A 17,702-nucleotide genomic window follows, 5' to 3' on the forward strand; every position below is an offset into this window, starting at 1 on the left:
GTTTAAGGGGCTAATATCTCATGGAATATGCAGAATTAGCAAAATTAACAGATAAATTACATGAAAGGGACAACAAAGACTTCAAAAGAGAATGGGAACCATTTACAATATATATGAAGAGACAACATGAAGAGGTGGACTCATTGGCAGGGTTTGAGTAAACATTCACAAATGTATATTATTAAAAATTAGATGTAAATGTATTAGGAATTAACTGGGGAAATAATACGCAGGATAAATAAACTGAAAGTAAAATGAAGTTGAAGTATGAGGGAAGTCCAGGGAAGTGGGGCAGGAAAAAAATGGAAAATTGTTAGAGAGATATTTAATAAAAGATGCATTTATTGAAAAACCAATAAAAATATTTTTTAAAAAAATAAAAAAATAAGGGGCTAATGTCTCCTCCCACACAAGTCTCCCGGATCTTCAAGACATCCCAGGAAAACCTTCTGCTGGTACCTCCACTTTGAGAAACAAGATCTAATGGTACTGAAGGCAAGGGGTTCTGTGTTGCGGCACCATAGCAGAGCACATACGTTTTACGTGTAACATCCCAGATTCAAGCTCTGGCACTTCAAGCTTAAAGCATCTCAGATATTATGGTTTTGGAAACAACTTGTACCTGGAGAGCTGTTGTTGGACAACACAGAACTAGACAGAACAGTCTCAGGCTTGGTGTGTGTGTGTGTGTGTGTGTGTGTGTGTGTGTAAGGCAGTTTCATATGTTCAAATAGAGATACAGTCATATTCAGTACCAATTCAAGTGAAAGCTTGAATATACCTTAGCCAACAGGAGCCAGGCCAACAAAACCGCGAAGAAGATTAGGAACCATTTTACTCTTAAACTTACCAAAATTGAATTCTCTAGCTTTTCTTCTTCCACAATTGGCAGCATCGTTGACTGGTTCTGTGCTCTTTGTCTTCTTATGAGGTGGCAAGTAGTCGTCATCATCTTCAGACAGAAAAATACAGATATATGCATCATGGCTGCTGTTACTGTTATGCCTGAATGTCTTTCAAGGTGTTATGGTTCTAACTCAAAATTATTTGCCGTTGGAGGAGGAGAATTATTCTAGAGGAAAAAATTCCACATGCATTACGCTGAATGGTCAGAGCCTGGCATCCAAATTTCTCATTTAATATTCAAATTATGCTAATGGAATTAGAATATGCACAGCAGCATTGTCCAACATGTTTTAAATGAGGCCCTTTTCTATAGTTAAGGGACACCCAACAACCCTACTGGTACCAAATATATAATGGATACTACATCAGGTCAGATGATTTTGAAAATGAAGTATCATAAAGATCATAGGATAAAGCTTCTCCCAGATCCAGTGGTTCAACAACAGCATGACATAGAGGAAATAATTAGGAGACGGTGGGGGGGAAGAGAGGAAAAATTGGTTTCTATTCCAGCATCAACTGCATAAATAGAAATTGCAAGCAACTGGAAAAAGGTTGGGAAGATTCCAGTGGTAACTGGCTAGGACTGTTACATCCAGGAATAGATAATCCCTTCCAGAAAGAAAAAAGAAAAGAAAACTGCTGTATCTACAGTAAGAATGTTGAATAAGATATTTAAGGTTGCAAACATCACTTAAAAGATTTTTGGGGAAAGAGAGAAAGATAGATGCCAGACGCCCTAATGCCAGATAAACACACTTTAGTGTCCCTAATAGTGGTCCTTTCAGCAGCCCTCCTCCATTCAACCCCAAAACTACTTCACAAATCCCCCACTTTAAAATTAGTGCAAGAGCTGCTGAAAGGGAAGGCAACAGACATGCCACTGTGCAATCACTGTCCATCAACATCAATACAAGAAAGTTATATCACAAGAACTGCACTGTTTTGCACTGTTTTTTAGAAAATCTAAGGCTAGTTTTCTCATCGCTGAAAATGAGAGAAAAATGCTGTTTTGAAGGGCATGGGCCCTAAAAGTGAACTAGGGTCTATGAGTTCTTGAGTTATACGTCTTCAAACAGATAGTGCAAGGCAATCAAGCATATACCCCAAAAAACCTGCCACTGCTGATAGAACACAACTCCTTTAGCTCCTTATGCAGGAAGCGCTACCAGGCTTTTAAAATTTCCTCATATGGAGAAACTAATGTTGGGCACTTCCTGTGAAGGTCCCTTCTAGTTTGGGGTGAATGAGGCATCCAAGAGAATAGCATAGCTCCTCATTTCACCAAGGAAGGGAAGGAATATGTGGCCAGCTTTTGGAGATTTAACCTAGTCCTGTAGGCTCTTCCCCAGTTTCCTGTGGCTGTGCTCAAGACAGAATGACGAAAAATTGCAAATGAAAACGTAGAGCCGCAGGAGAAATGACAGAAAAGAGAGCATGGAACTTTGCACTCTATAAGGTCAAGCTGGAGGCCCCAGGAAATAGTGAACTGCAAAGGTTTACACGTGAATCAACCTGCTGGTCAGAATAGGGTGCAGCCCGCTGGATGGTGTCTTGTTCACCCCAAACTAGAAGGAAACTTCACATTCCGTCTAATGTTTTCCTCTCAGTTTGGGGTGAAGGAGGCATACCTCAGCAACCCTGAACTTAGGGAAGCAAATCGTGCTGGAGTACTCTCCTCTCAAAGGCTGCCACTGCAGAGGCCAAATAGTCCAACTTGCAATGTTTAATGAAAGTAGAGGGAAAGTTCCTTATGGCGGAAATGGAAGCTGCTGCTATTTGTGGAGTATGTCATGGGGTTGCCATATTTGGGCTTCTTTTAGGAAGACCCCAAAATTGTTGATGTTAAGTGATTTTAAGCTTTTGGAGCTGACGACATTTTCACACCCGAGAACCTGACGTATGACAGGCCTAGCATGTCATGACATTTCGCTGAGAATCACTATTGCTTTGAAAGTCCATTTTAAAAAGGAATGAGATCAGTTCAAACAGCAATTTTTATAAATTAAAAAGTTCACCCTTGACAGCTTTTGAAAAAACTTTTTACTGCTGCCCTGAGGCACAAGGTCAAATCCACGAGACAAGGTGAGCTCCCATTGCTCTGTCCCAGCATTTGCCAGTGAAGTTCATCAATGAACTTTTTTCAAGTGAACTAGTTCATTCCAAGAACTGAGCATCATAGGCCAAGAAAATGCATGCCTTGAGCCATACAGCTATTGTATGGCTTAGGTATGAATAATCAGGCCCAGGGTATAGGCTCATGCTGAGAGATCCATCATTTTGTGACATGTAAGGAGTCTGAGGTCCAAGAGGGGTTCTGCGTTCTCTTATGTGAAAGATAGATGAACCAGCTCTCAGGTGCTGGAGTGTCCTGCATGGAGACAGGTAGTTTCCACCTTTTGTGGAATGATCTTGCTGGGGGTTACTGTTGCCTATTAAGTCCTGGTGGGCCTTGACCCAAGATGTACTAAGGAGAAGGCCTTCAAGATAATGGTATATATGCATGCCATGTAACTGAAATCGTGAAAACTCTTGAGGTCAAGCCAAGGCCCAAGGCCATTACAGTATACTGGAAATGTATCTGCTTGTAGGTAAACCTGAAGAAGCAATGGGGATAACAATGATGTAGCAGAGATGCCACAGTATGTTCACCAATCCCTAAATGCTGCCTGGCACAAAGACGCTGAGAGAAGGGAAAAATGGCATTCTGACAATCCCCTTTTCACACCCTCTTTCTGCTCCATCTGAGGTAGGAGGAATGTGTTTCCTTCACTCCTCAGTTGTTTGCGAGTGCATTTGAGCCTATGATAGTGGTAGTCATTGATAGGACTGCGCATGGGGAGATGGGGGGGGGGGAGAGAGACTCCAGTTGTTCTGGAGAAGAATGAATCAGTACACGGTGGAGGCCCACAGTGGGAGGCTCTGTAGTAGCTACAGCAGGCACTTGATTGGCTTAGTCGGCTTCCCCATTCTGACATATGGAATTCCTTTCTTTTTATGTGGATGTCACCATTTGTTTTCCCAAGGGGGCCATAATGAAGGAAGAAAAGGCAATAAAAGATTATTAAAAAGAAACAACAAACTGGAGTAGCAGACTAGGAAGAGGAAGGGAAAAGGGTCGGGGGGAAACTAGCAGTTCACAGGCAAGGTAAATCAGAGGAGGAGCCGAGAGGAAAGGCTGTATTGAGCAAAGGCACAGAATGAATTGAGCGAGGAACCTTTAGGCCTGGGCTGAGTTTCAAAAGGAGTTAACCCACCCTACCAGATGCCTCCTTCACCCCAAACTGAGAAATATGACTACTGCTTCGCTGTTATGACATAAGGAACACCTCACAATACAGGCAAGAGGAATAGCCACATAATCTAGAAGCACTATTGGAAGCTCTATCAACAACCCCTTAACAGATTAACCCAAAAACTTACTTACTAGTAGCAAGGTCTAGAAGTTGCAAAATCTAAATAGGAAAGGAAGTCCTCCTAATGTAAATATTCCATTCTAGTAATTCATCTCATTTGCTTTACTTCCTATTTTGAGGTGTAGCATAGTGTCTGTTATAGACTGAACAAAATAAAAAAACTCCTTCCAGTAGCACACGAAAACTCATACCAATAACAAACTTAGTTGGTCTCGAAGGTGCTACTGGAAGGAATTTTTTTATTTTGTTTCGACTACGGCAGACCACCATGGCTACCTACCTGTTATAGACTGGTGTGTTTAAAAACTAACAAATGCTGCTATACACAAGTGGAGATTTACAAAAGAAGCGAAGGGGGGTGGGGAGAGGAGGAGAGAGATTTAACACAAAAGATTTGCTTAAGGAATATACAGCACTCAGAACTTTGAGGCTAGGTATTCAGATTCACAATTTACTTTCTACTTTCCAAACCAATCACAGGGTTTGCCAAAATATATTGCCTATCTGTCCTCCACCTTACAAGTTTTGTAAGACCCAAATAATCCTAGGAATAACAGGCAAGCAACACCTTTCAGTCGCTGTATTCCCTAAACAAGCTGATCCTCCAACAAGGTCTCCTACCACTTTGGAGAACTCCCACATCCATAATAATCACCCAACAAAGTGTATCAAAATAAAATAGTCTGCCCAAAACTCTTGCTTATTTCCTCTGAAAAGCAAAACAAAAAACAAAAATCCCAGCTAATTGAATAATTTGGTTTGTTTTCACATGCACTCTTAATACAGACACCTCTAAGAGATGCCTTTAAAAATGTTGACAACTTGTTTTCAATCATTTAAGTCTATCTTGCCCAGCAAATGTTATCTTACAATACAAGAAAGGCTTTTTTGGGGGGTATATAGAGGAGATGCGCACAACGCCACATGACTGAGATTCTTCTGAAACAAGTGAGCAAAATAGTATTAGCTGAGAAAATGGCCAACCTTCAATGGTCACTTCCACTTCAGGATCCTCACTTGTTTCAGAAGTGGCATGTTGAGAAGAATCTGAAAAAAGCAGAACAAAAAACCAAGTCTGAACGGCGCAGGAACTGGAAGAGCAGTTTTACTCCAGAATGGCGAATCAACAAGTGTGTGGTGCACTATGAATAAGAGACTCACAAACACAGAGGCCAAAATACTTTATCACAAGCCTCAAGTCCTATGGGATGTTGCCAAGGAAATGGAGATTTCTAAGTGCTAAGCTACAGATGCAGCAGCTGCTGAGAGTTGCCTTCTAATAGGTTCACTTATCTTTTCATTGTCAAACATTTTCTCACTCATTGCTGAAGATACTATGTTTACAAGTCTCTCTTCTTTCACACAATACAATTAAAACAATATATATGTGTACAAATTGAAAATGTTACAATACAATAGTATTTGTAAAACGTTGTGTAATAAAACGCAGTCAAAAGTTTTCATTGATGGAATGAGTATCTCCTACAATTGGCAAGATGGATCCAAATAAGCAAGTGGAACATCTTGCTTTCACGTTAACTCCAGATGTTTATAGCAACCAACTTTTCACAAAGCGACGATATCTCAGTGAGAGGTTGGATTTCCTGCCAACATAAATGGAATTTTGGCTGGCGTGGGACCACCAACATGGAGTGCATCCTAAAACATGCTGCTCTTAGTGCATTTTTACCCCCATTGCCAAAGTAAGGAAGCACATCAAATCATTAGCAACCAGAAGGACAACTCTTAAGACACTTGAAATTGCTGATTGGAGCGGAAGGTTCCAGTGTATTGAGCCCCACCAGCAACTGTAATCTAGTTCCGCTGCTGCAATACTACTGGTTTGACCAACACATTAAGTTGCTTTGTCAACTTCTGAATTCCCATAATAAAAGCGCAAATGAGTCTTCTGGCAATAGCTTCATGCAGGTCTGTTTCCATCACATCCATTGAAACATCCTTCCTCAAATTTGAAAAAAAGGTTCAACTGTTTATTCAAAGTAAATGACACAGAGCAAGAAGAGGATTGGATTCAAAAGCTCATTAGCCCAAAAAGATAAAGATATTTTGAGAGATCCATAGCAGCAATTTGCCAGTGCTGTCCTCTGGATGCGTTTACAGGCAACATAACTGAGTACACCACTTTCACTACTAGCCCAATAGATGGATCTAGACGATCATAACTAATGAAGATACTGAAAAATTGTGTGAGCAGGCATAGCTGGCTGATTCCAAGGTATCTAAGAACAAGTTCAGAGACAGCCACTTGTCTGGTCGCTCACGGATAGGAAGACACTCCTGCAGCAACCTAACAGGAAGTTTGTGAAACAGCTTTCTAACCAGTTCTCTCTCAGGCCATAAATTTTATATAAATTGTTCAAATAGGGATGTGTAAAGCAGATAGACAGGCAGGTTAGCAAACAGGTTTATGAACTTTAGCAACACAGTGTTAAGAGGATATTTTTTCAAGTTACCCTATTAAATCTAATTCTACTGGCCTTCAGTTAAGCATCATTTTACAGAAATTATACCACAATGTACCTTATAGAAAGTTCTCTGATAGGTGTAGGGTAGTTCACATCAGAGATATTTGCATCCAGCTTTCAGTTCCAGCTTCTGAAGTGCTGAAATAATTCTGTACTAGTGATAAACTAATCAATGTGTTATTTTGCTACTTTAGTTCTACTTTCTTCACACAACATAGTTCTTATAGAAGTGATTGTACTTGGATTTTCTTTTCTAAGTAACCACAGTGTACAGTGGAAGATACTAATCCATGAATCCATCCAGTTGACCAAAAATCTCTCTTCCATGGGATCATCTGTACTGATAACATCAAGTCGTCAAGTCAAGAGTCAAAAGCTGGCAAGGAAGCAATCTCCACGTGTATAACACATGTCCAAAAGTATTCATGATACAAAAGAGATCATACAAGAGAAAGGTTTGTGAGTTGTATTCAAGGTTAGTCTTACTCTGAGGAGACCTTTGTTGGATCCAGCTCCTTGACAATAACATTCTACTTATATCCCTTAAGACACGGATTCCTTTAACAGTCTCTAAAAACGCATACACCTTCAAAAGGTTTTCTATAATGTTCCCATTTCACCAGTTAAACTGCCCATCTCTCACAGACTTCAGAAACACTTTTTTAAAGCATATTGCATCTGCAGTTTTTCTTTGCAGATGCTGAGCAGGTTTAAAAAATAATAATCAAGTTTGCAGACAGAGTCCAGCAAAACAATTTTTAAAAAACATACAACCCTGGAAGGAGCAGTCTTCAGCTATCCAAAATGTGATTAGGAAACACATAATACTTTAAAATAACATTAAACAAAACAGAACGAACCATTAGTTTGAGCAGAGGTATCATACTTCAACAAGAAAAGCACTTCCAGTGGTATTTCCAGGTTCAGTAAGCATAGGTTGAGCTAGAAACTAGTTGATAAGTTGGCAATTTAATTTCCTCGTGTTTTGCAAGGAAATAAAGGCACTCCCACCTCATCCATATATCCACTAAATCCAAGCTTCACAAAGCCACACCCCAGTACAGAGCTGATTCAATGACAGTTCAAAAATAGTGGAATACTCTTCTGAGGTGAAGTTGTGGCCAAGCAATTCAGAACTGTTGGAGGTCAGGCAGAGCTGATATTCAGGCCTATTTAGAGTGGCTCTGCCAAAACTACATCATTCAAATCAACAGTGTATTTTGCATTTCCTTTTGAAAGGACAGATTCACATTCTCAGGAAGGCAGTGGATCTCCATAAGATTTGAGGCAAGTAACTTACTTAACAAACATTCCAACTAGGAGCAGCATGAACTGAAGGGCTTTGCACATTGTTTTTCACCCCACACTGACATATTCAGGATGTAAATAAATGCATGTTCTGTTGCACCAAACCTTGCATTGCTAGCCCCAGATAATTCGTCCCCTTCAAAAGTAACCAAAAGAGGGGCTTAGAAATCACAAGATTTGAGGTCACTGTAAGTCTAGAGCTTTAAATCACTGTCTTACTTTCAAAAACAAACGCTGTCCTCATGCTTTCAAGCATATCACATTGGGTAATGCTGTTACTCACTCAGACCTCCTAAGGAAAAGTGTGACATATAGCAAAAGCCACCACAGTCATGAAGAAGGCAGTAGGATGCTAACTTTATTAGCTCTTTTTCAACAGCTTCTATAGCTCACTGGAAGGTGTGGAAGGAAAGAGAAGGAGATGGGGTTCATCTTGCAAAAGGCTTCTCAATAGCTGTCCACAATAAACATGCAGGATCACAACTCAAGGGGATGAAAATAAAAATACAACCATGTAGAATATGGAAAAAAGAATGCAAGACACGAACACAATGGACATGTTTGCATTAAGTGCTCTTTTAATTATTATTATTATTTTTAAAAAAGCTTTCCAGAGTTTTTTATTTTTTTTAAATTTACATATCTCTAACCTTCTACTGGCAATTCCACATCTGTTCCTTCACTGCAATCGGAACCCTGGTTGCTTCCTTTAGACAAATATAAACACACCATCATAAGAATAAGGAGGGCACTAGTCAACACTTGAAATTTCAGAATTAGTATCCCAAGGAACGGAGTAGAGATTTTATGGACCAGTGAACCCTGGCCCATACTGCACCATCATCTCAAGCAGGATCATTTCAAAAAAGAGTCTGTGTCGACAGTCAACCAATCTCTGCTCCCATTTTCTTTCACATAAAACCAAATGTTTTTTTGGCAGAGTGCACTCCTCGCAAAAGGCAAACACAATTAGGCCATCTATAGTTCAGAAGAGCCTTGCTGAAAACATAGACACAATTTGGATAGCACAACGTTTGAAAACATGTGTGGGGGCGCATAAATATGAAGCTGGAACAAAATTCTTCCAAGTTCTGCCATAAAGCCTTCAATACTTTTCCTTCATAATTCATAACTGTTCTCCCTCCTGACTCAACAACAACAACATTTAATGGAAAATGTGGCAAAATAAGTCTGATCAAAATGTTATTTGACACAATTTTTATCAGAGATTTCATTTTAATAGGAACAGAAAGGCCTTTCTGTATTTTCCATAGAAAACATAAGCTTACAGGGTCTGAATGCCCAACAACAGTAAATTCACAGTACTTCTAGGTAGGCAAAAGTCCCCTGAATGAAAGTCAAACAAGACTAGGGTCAGGGTAGAATTACAGCTCTTTCACGAAACGAAGGGGGGGAAATCAAGCCATTTATTGAAACCAATATTGGAGAACAGTACTGTTGGCAGGCAGAACATGGCTACTGAGGTATCAATGCTGTTGTGAGAAATAGCACTGTGATGATGAACAAGTGAATTGCTATACCTGTGTAAGACTTTGCCATGGCGATTTTCTCATCAATCGCCGAAGTTTCTGAAGGACCTGCTTTGATAAACAAAGACAGCCATAAAAAAAATCGCTTCCCAAGGTTTTCCCGTCCCGATACAAGAGCATGCTCAGCTGGATAAAGAAACCGTAGAAACAAAATAGGAATTGTTTCATATAATTACAGCATGGAGGAGAATTCCAAGGGTCATCTAGCTCTTTGTTGTGAAACAAGCAGCAACTCAATTCGCACATCCGCCAAAACATGGCTTTAGTTAACACTAAGGCAAGCTGCAGTTTAGGGCAGCTTGTCTGGAGATGGAGCAACATACTATGGTCAAACAATTCATCACTCCAAAGCATAGTAGCACAAACAATGACTTTTCAGCCCACTTCAAATTACAGCTTTTGATTTGGGTTTGATAGCTGCTCACAAGTCAGCGTTCACCAGACATCAAAGCAAACCAATTAAGCTTTGTTGGTTTGGTATGGTATCTGAATTGAGCCAAAGTTAGTCTCAAATATTCCCTTTTTGCCAAGTCCCACCTATCCCTTCAAAACCTTCCATTTTCTACCAAGCGAAGCACACGATTCTTCCAGTTCATCAGTTTACAAATCCAGCCAACACAAAACTTCAGTTCTCAATTTCCCGTCTTATCACTGTCCCAGCCATTAAAGTAGCAACCAGTTATGGTGCAGCAGGAAGGCCACATAATGGCATTCCCCCAGAATCTGTCACTACCAAACAGACCAACACTGAGAAAAGAGATCATACACTTTTTTTCCTGAAAACCATCTTAAGCCAAAAACTATGATTTACGCACCCTCCATTTTCTGTATTTACCAACAGTGCTTTACATCTTCAACCAACTCACAGACCCCTAACAAATCTCATCAACAAAGAAAGCAAACACCTTAAGAAGCACAAGGCAGCAACATGCTCCAACACTGCCAGCGTTGCAGTCCCACTCTCAAGTTTGCTGACTCACTCTCACATGCTTAACTAGTTGCAGGTGCAGAGCAAAATTAACCAGCACATCTAACTTAACCCTTTCTTGTTTTTTCTCTCTGCATGCATAAACCCTTGCACATTAACAGAATAAGGGATATTTTTCTGCTGTGCTGTTGGTCCAGAGCCATCTCAATCTATTTCTGCACCTGCTAAGTTTCCGCCAGTCAGAAAGCCATCAAAGGCAGCTCCCCCAACCTGGAGAGTCTTTGTCTTCTCAGATTACAAGCCTGATGGCAGGGCCTGTCTTTTTATTATTATTATTGATGTGAACCACTTTGAGAGACAACATGTGTCTGGAAAGTGGGATAAAAATACAGTGAATGATAAATATTCTGAATTATTCTAACTAATAATTGGGACATATCAGAAGCTTATCTGAAAAGCTTATAAACTCTCAATTGAACCAATTCAGAGAAAGAAGAGAGTTAAATAGGAAAAGAACATCTGGTTAAAAAAAAAAGCAAGGGATCATGACTCTTCTCTTTTTTTCCACTGAAGCATTAAGGGATCATGAGAACACTCACAAGGTTGTTACCTCTGTAGAATTGGGTGAAAGTGGCCTTCATATTATGGGGTTTAAACAATTTGGAATTCCTTGCCCATGAAAGACTCCTTTACATATTCCTTTTTAATAAGGAAAATTAATAGTCGTGTCAGAATAACTCTTGCTGACCCCAAGTACTGACCCTCCCCTTTCTACTACCTTTTAAAGAGAGAGAACACACAAAGCACACAACACCTGCCCTAGCTGGAAAGACACAGGCAGGATTACCACAACTGCGTGCACCAGAATTAAAAGCTTCAAAGGAGATTCAGTAGGGACAACACTACAGTACTCTGCTCTTTTCCAACAAGCTAGAGAATGTGGTATCAACAAGATGTGGCAGGGGAGAGGAGCCAATGCTGAGGAAGGCTTTGCAAGTCCAGTGATCTCTTGGTTGCAGAAACAGAGCCGAAGGTGGATCTGCAAGGAAAATCTGAGCACTGCCACATCCTCTATATTCAAATTTATATGCCACTAATCTGTAAGAGCAATGGCATTCAACTTTCTGGCACCGATCCGCTGTGTTTCATTGACTTGCGATGCCAGCACTAGGCGACGGGTCACTAGGCGACATTAAACTAGTATCCAGTTAATCATGCTATTCTCAAAATCCATCTCCCTGGACAGCGGGTGTCACAAATGGGCCATTAAAACGGGGAAAGTGAAGTCACAAAGGAGCTCACAAGAAGTAGGTTGCGGGGCTGACCATATTCCATTCACCATTTCAAGTTAAATCCCAAAATCATTATTAGTTTTCCTTCTGCATTACCAATAAGTCAACAGAAAAAGAAATATTGAAGGTTTTTGTTTCTTTTAGTAATGGCAGCTAGAAGACAAATGTGAATTGGGAAGGGGACCATTTCATTATATTATTGCCCAATTTTCTTTTATGACAGAATTCAAAGTGTTGTACGTAGGGCTTCCAGTCTCCCATTAAAGCAATCCCCAAATGGAGACTTGCTTAGCACAAGTAAGATCATAACATCATGTGCCTTTGGACCATAGTCCTGGAAGACATACAACATTTGTTAGAGGCTAGGATCAAGAAGAAACCTACTTAACAGTAAGTTTTGACTATGACAGAGGCTTTTCAGGAAATTTGCATATAGTGACAGGGGAAAAATATGCACACCCCACTCGTCTTTAGTAGTACAGCAAGCTAGACCATTTCTATTAAACCATACACATAAGATATGTGCACAAGGGTTTACATCTAATATATACTTGACAATGCCTTGCTAAAAGAAAAGATATTTAGAAGTACTGAATGTGTCTGTTTTGCTTTTTTGTACCTCATAACACCGGCAATGTTAGCACAGCCACTTTTTTAAAGGCTTCAACACAAAATGGGCCAATATACAGGTTAATTTCATTCTTTGTAACAATAGTCAGTATTCAGTGTGATGAACCAGTGACAGAGGTGTCATAAATATAAGCACTCATGGAGAATAAGAATAATCTTCTGTAGCCTGAAATATCAAGGCAAGTGAACAACTGCGCACCCTCCCCTCCCCCAAAAGGACCCATTTGCAACACTGAAATCCGAGCTTGTTTACCTGTAATACAGGTTAGGATACTGATAAGACACTTATTGTACAGACCTACATAAATGATTTAATTTATTCCAATACCTAGAAAACGTTTGTCAAGGCCTTGAGAGATGACGGAAGGAGAGAGAGAGGGGGAGAGAAAGAACAAGGGAGGGAAAGGCACAGACAATGGCAGAACAAGGACCAAAAGCAGCAGGAAAAAAGAGCAGGAGCCATGCATAAGAATCCCCTGACCAAAGGAAAACCCTGCCTCAAATAATTTAAGTTCACATTAGAACCAGGGCCCTTTCTGATTTTTCTGTCTCCTCCAATAGCCTCCACTTTCACTTGCCTTTCCACCAGTATATTTTAACACTCATGATTTCAGCCTGCACAGTAAAAGTCTTACACTCAATGTTACCTGGAATGTTAAACTGATAATAGTCGGGATCCTCAGATTCTTCTTTAACTGTTACCATCTCAAGCCCTGAAGAAGAACAAGTGTCAGCCATTTACATTGGCAATTAGGCTTCCAAAGCAAAAAAAAAAACCCTCTTCTGAAGCCTCAAGAAAACCAAAACATTTTGAGCGAAAGCTTGTTACAGTGTGAGGGATTCCAGGTTTCTTGTGCATCAAGTAAACTCTCATTCAGTTCAAACATTACAAAAGTAGAAAATCATACCCCCCCTTGCATTGTCCAAACTGCTTCAAGGTGTGCTCAAGCAATAAATAGCAATGAGAGCACACATCCACTTTATGCCCCATGTCCATTATTAATAGCTATGAAACTGTGGGGTAGATAAGAGTACTGCTACAAGGCTGAAGAAAGAAAGACTAAAGAAAAAGACAAGAGTTGTCCTGCTTCATCAAATAAAGGCCCATTTTGTCTGGTGTTTAGTTTCCAACCATGGCAGGCATCCTCACGTAAAGAAACAATGACAGTTATGAGTGCATACAAGTTCATTCAATACAACTAGGAGTTGTGGATTGAATCAACTTGTGCACATCCTTTCCATTCCCCCCTTCCCCCAACAACAGCTTACTGGAAATCTCTGGAAGCCCACAAGCAGGTCTATTAGGGATGGTAATAATTTCCACTGGATTGGGGTACTTGGTGGACAAGGCCTTACCTGGAGTAAGGCCTTGTCCACCAAGTACCCCAATCCAGTGGAAATTCCCCATGCACCAATACTCCCCATTGCTACCATGCAAAGCCAGACCACATCTTTTTAAAAGCACCCAATTATCAGTGGTTCCTTTGCATGTTATACTAGAACAGAGAGACAGTTCCTTTCTAATTAGATATGCTATATCCTTGTATTTTTATGTTATGGACTGCCCTGAAATCTACTACGTAAGTACGTATGTACATAAGTAATCAGATATGCTACAAACAGTCATGTTATTAATGTTTTCCCAGATTGACTAACCACATACAGTGGTACCTTGGTTCTCGAACTTAATCTGTGCCGGGAGTCCGTTCAACTCCTGAAACCATTCAAAAACTAAGGTGCAGCTTCTGATTGGCTGCAGGAGCTTCCTGCACTCAAGTGGAAGCCGCGTCGAAGGTTCAGCTTCTGAAAAACATTCACAAACCGGAACATTTCCTTTCAGGTTTGTGGCTTTCGGGAGCTGATTTGTTCAGCAGCTAAGCCATGTGAGAACCAAGGTTCCACTGTGAATTCAAATGCTGAAGAGATCATTCAAGTGGAATGGGTCTTTAAGTGGGATGCATAAGGCCAGGGGAGAAGGCACAGGGCAAGTTCACCAAGTTCTAGCTTCCATATTACCACAAAATAATATTAACAAGGAAGTAAGAGATACATACCAGAATCTTCACTGGGCTCAGTCTTCACCTGGATGGCAGGACAGCTAGATGAATGCATGAAAAAAAGAGTATGTTAATGCAAACCGTGAGTGCAATAACAAAAATCCTATGGATCGGTCTTTAACTAAGTTAGACCGCTGGCCCATCTAACCTGGTACTAGCCCATGTAACTGGCAGGAGCTGTCCACGGTGTCAGGCAGGGTCCTTTCCAGCCCTGCTACCCAACAGCCTTTTAAATGAAGATGCTCTCCCTATTTGAACCTTCTGCATGTAAAGCAGGTGCTTTTTCATTAAACTCTTGCCCTTCTCTGTTGCCCTGGAAGCGATACAGACGTGCCAAATGATATCCCAGACCTGTGTTTATACCAGAGCTATGCAACATGGAGGTGAAATCTTAAAAAACCACAGAACATTTTACGTTAGGCTCTTAGGACTAGTAGACAGACTGGGCTGTGTGTCACATTTCTGCTCACAACTACAAGGGCTGGAAACTTCTATTCTGGTTTTAAATGGCAGGTGTGGTTCTTACAAATGTCAAAAGGGCCCCATCAGCCAAGACAGACAACTGGATGGATGAGAAGGTCATCACACATATTTTTGTCTGGAATCAACTCAGGTGGCCTTTTGGCACCAAATACTCTTAGGCTTTTAGCAAGATTGATCCTGATGATGAGACTGATTTCTTGTATTTTAGGATTTAAAAAAATATCTTCGTGTGCTTACAAAGGATGCTGTCAGCAGCCTGGCAAACTACGATGATGGGGATATGAGTATTTTAAATGAAAGACGAATATTCAAAACCGTATTTTGTGGTTGAAAGACGTATGAATTCTTTTTTCTTTTTTTTTTTTGCACCAACAGGAGAAAAGCTGTTGAAAAAAAGAAACAACCACAGAAAAGCACAAAATATATTCTACCTTCCACCTGGGGATGTTACTGTGTGTGAGGAATCTGTCATGCGAGGTCCTGCAAGGAATAAAATGTTATCTGTTAATGTGGTGCTTATATTTCACACCCAATTATATAATTCTAGAGTAAGGTTAAACTAATATCACTTGGACTCCACATTTTCACTTATTTCAAGCTACTTTTAGCTTACCCTTCATCCCAAAGAATCTAAGCACAAGGTACAAAACTAAAATGCATCAAATCACAGCACCGGCAGCATTTGGTTGTGTAAAGGAATAGAATCTGTGATGTGTTTTCCCCTCACTGGCTCTGTATACACAACCAGAAGAACAAGTGAGCAAGCAGTAATGCCACTTGATATGTACATAAAGTTATCATCAATAACAATAGGAACTGGCTGAAAATACTCCCCCCCCCCCCGAAAGATTAATACTACTAGTGGCATAACACCAGTATCAGAACTCAAGGTCACAGCAGGTCCTGAATCTGGGACCCAAAGGTCTCACAAAAATTCAGCCAGGCCCTGCAAACTACAGAGAGAGAAAGAGAAAAGTCAGTCACACCAGCAAAGAAAGTCTCTAACAGTAACAGGCCAGAGTGATTCAGAAAATACCTGTTGATGCCTATACAGGCTTCTGAGTTAGGCTTGCTTGCTGGTCAGATCAATTAACAGATTGATCTCTACCTAATCCTAATGTAACAAAAGCCAGATCTGACAAGCAGTGACCAGCTGTGGAAGCAAAAGGGGTCCGTGACTGCCCCCCTAAATATTTTAAAAATAACATTTTTAAACTGACTACTTCTGCAGGTCCCCTGCTACAATTCTGTGGTGTTAAACGGTTTGTGAGACTGAGACAGGCACACAGCAAATTTGTCCTCTCCAATAACAAGAAAATGGCCATGCCGAATTGTACCCTTTGGCACCCACCCACTTTTATGATACAATCCTTGGAAGATTGGTGATGTGTCAATGTAGCCCTCAGTACAAAAAGGGTTAGTCATCCCCTGGCTTGCCAAAATGTGCAAATCGGGCCATTGTATCAAAAGAAATTTCCAGTGTTTTTATTTAGATCAGACAAGTGTCTACTCACCTAGATGTTTCTTTGGCTCGAGGAAGGGCCTATCAAAAAGAAAGTGTTCTGTTATTTTAAAAGCACAGCTAAAAAGAGCTACTAGCATTTAAAAGTATTCAAAGCATTTTGTATACAGTGGTACCTCCGGTTGCGGACGGGATCTGTTCCGGAGCTCCGATCAGATCCCAAGGTTTCCACAACCAGAGGGACCGCTTCTGCGCACACATGCGCAGTGGTAGAGCGCTTCTGCGCATGCACGCACGACAAATACCCGGAAATATACTTCCGGGTTTGCCGCTTACATATCCCAAAGTTTACGTAAGCGGAGGGATACATAAGTGGAGGTAAAACTGTATATGCAATCCTTACTGCCACCCTGCAAAATAGCTCAGTGTTATTATGTCCATTTCAGACAACAGATGAACTGCCCTGAGACCTCTGGGTATAAGGCAGTATATAAGTTGAAATAATAATAATAATAATAATAATAATAATAATAATAATAATGGCATAGCAAAGGAAAGGTCTGAATGAGATTTTCAAGTTCACAATTCAGCAGCAACACTGCTCCACTAAATACCACCCACTTCCAATATAATTATAGATAAACTTAAGGATAGACAGAAAGATTTACACGCAATTATAATTTAACTGAACAAACTGCTTCAAGAAAAGGAGATGCTAGCACACCTTTTGATGACAAATGAGATTCCAGATTTGTTTTCCAGAATCCACTTTAGTGTTGTAACATCATAGTTGGTGGGATGCTTAAATGCAAGTCCTTCTGGGAGACCATGCACCATCACAGCAGATGGGTCCCTCTGAATCTTATCGTACGGCACAGGAACTACAGTTGACTTTCCTAAAGCTTTGCCTGGATGGAGGAAAGCAATCTTTATCAATAAGATACCAAAACTATGGCAATTATGCCCTTCTTGCACAGCAACATACATTCTTCCTTTGTCTTTCCCCTCCTCCACCCATTTTTTTGCCACAGTCTTGTAAGCTCAAAATCATTTCTCCAAGCAAAATATGTCTGTAATAGATAGCAGGAAAAAAGGAGGGCAGGAGTGCTTCCTTCATAATTTCCACAAAACTGGGACCTTGTAGCAACAATCTGACTTTAACAGTAACTGAATGTAGGTTGATT

General features: G+C 40.4%; 1 protein-coding gene across 8 annotated transcripts in view; it reads right to left on the bottom strand.

The window, feature by feature from the left end:
- The window catches only part of GTF2I (general transcription factor IIi), a 56,804-nt gene that overhangs the window by 25,459 nt on the left and 13,643 nt on the right, over window positions 1–17,702 (bottom strand). For 3 of the 8 annotated variants that reach the window (XM_079955470.1, XM_079955471.1, XM_079955475.1), the window contains exons 6-14: window positions 17,243–17,426; window positions 16,571–16,599; window positions 15,488–15,536; window positions 14,571–14,614; window positions 13,164–13,229; window positions 9,658–9,717; window positions 8,767–8,823; window positions 5,307–5,369; window positions 851–952 (exon numbers count right to left, since the gene is read on the bottom strand). In XM_079955470.1, the coding sequence (XP_079811596.1) occupies window positions 851–952; window positions 5,307–5,369; window positions 8,767–8,823; window positions 9,658–9,717; window positions 13,164–13,229; window positions 14,571–14,614; window positions 15,488–15,536; window positions 16,571–16,599; window positions 17,243–17,426 (654 nt within the window). The remainder of the gene's footprint in view (window positions 1–850; window positions 953–5,306; window positions 5,370–8,766; window positions 8,824–9,657; window positions 9,718–13,163; window positions 13,230–14,570; window positions 14,615–15,487; window positions 15,537–16,570; window positions 16,600–17,242; window positions 17,427–17,702) is intronic. The other 5 variants (XM_079955472.1, XM_079955474.1, XM_079955473.1 and 2 more) reach the window with 5 other exon arrangements.

Source organism: Podarcis cretensis (genome assembly GCF_951804945.1).
Source record: "Podarcis cretensis genome assembly, chromosome: 15".
Lineage (NCBI taxonomy): Eukaryota > Metazoa > Chordata > Lepidosauria > Squamata > Lacertidae > Podarcis > Podarcis cretensis.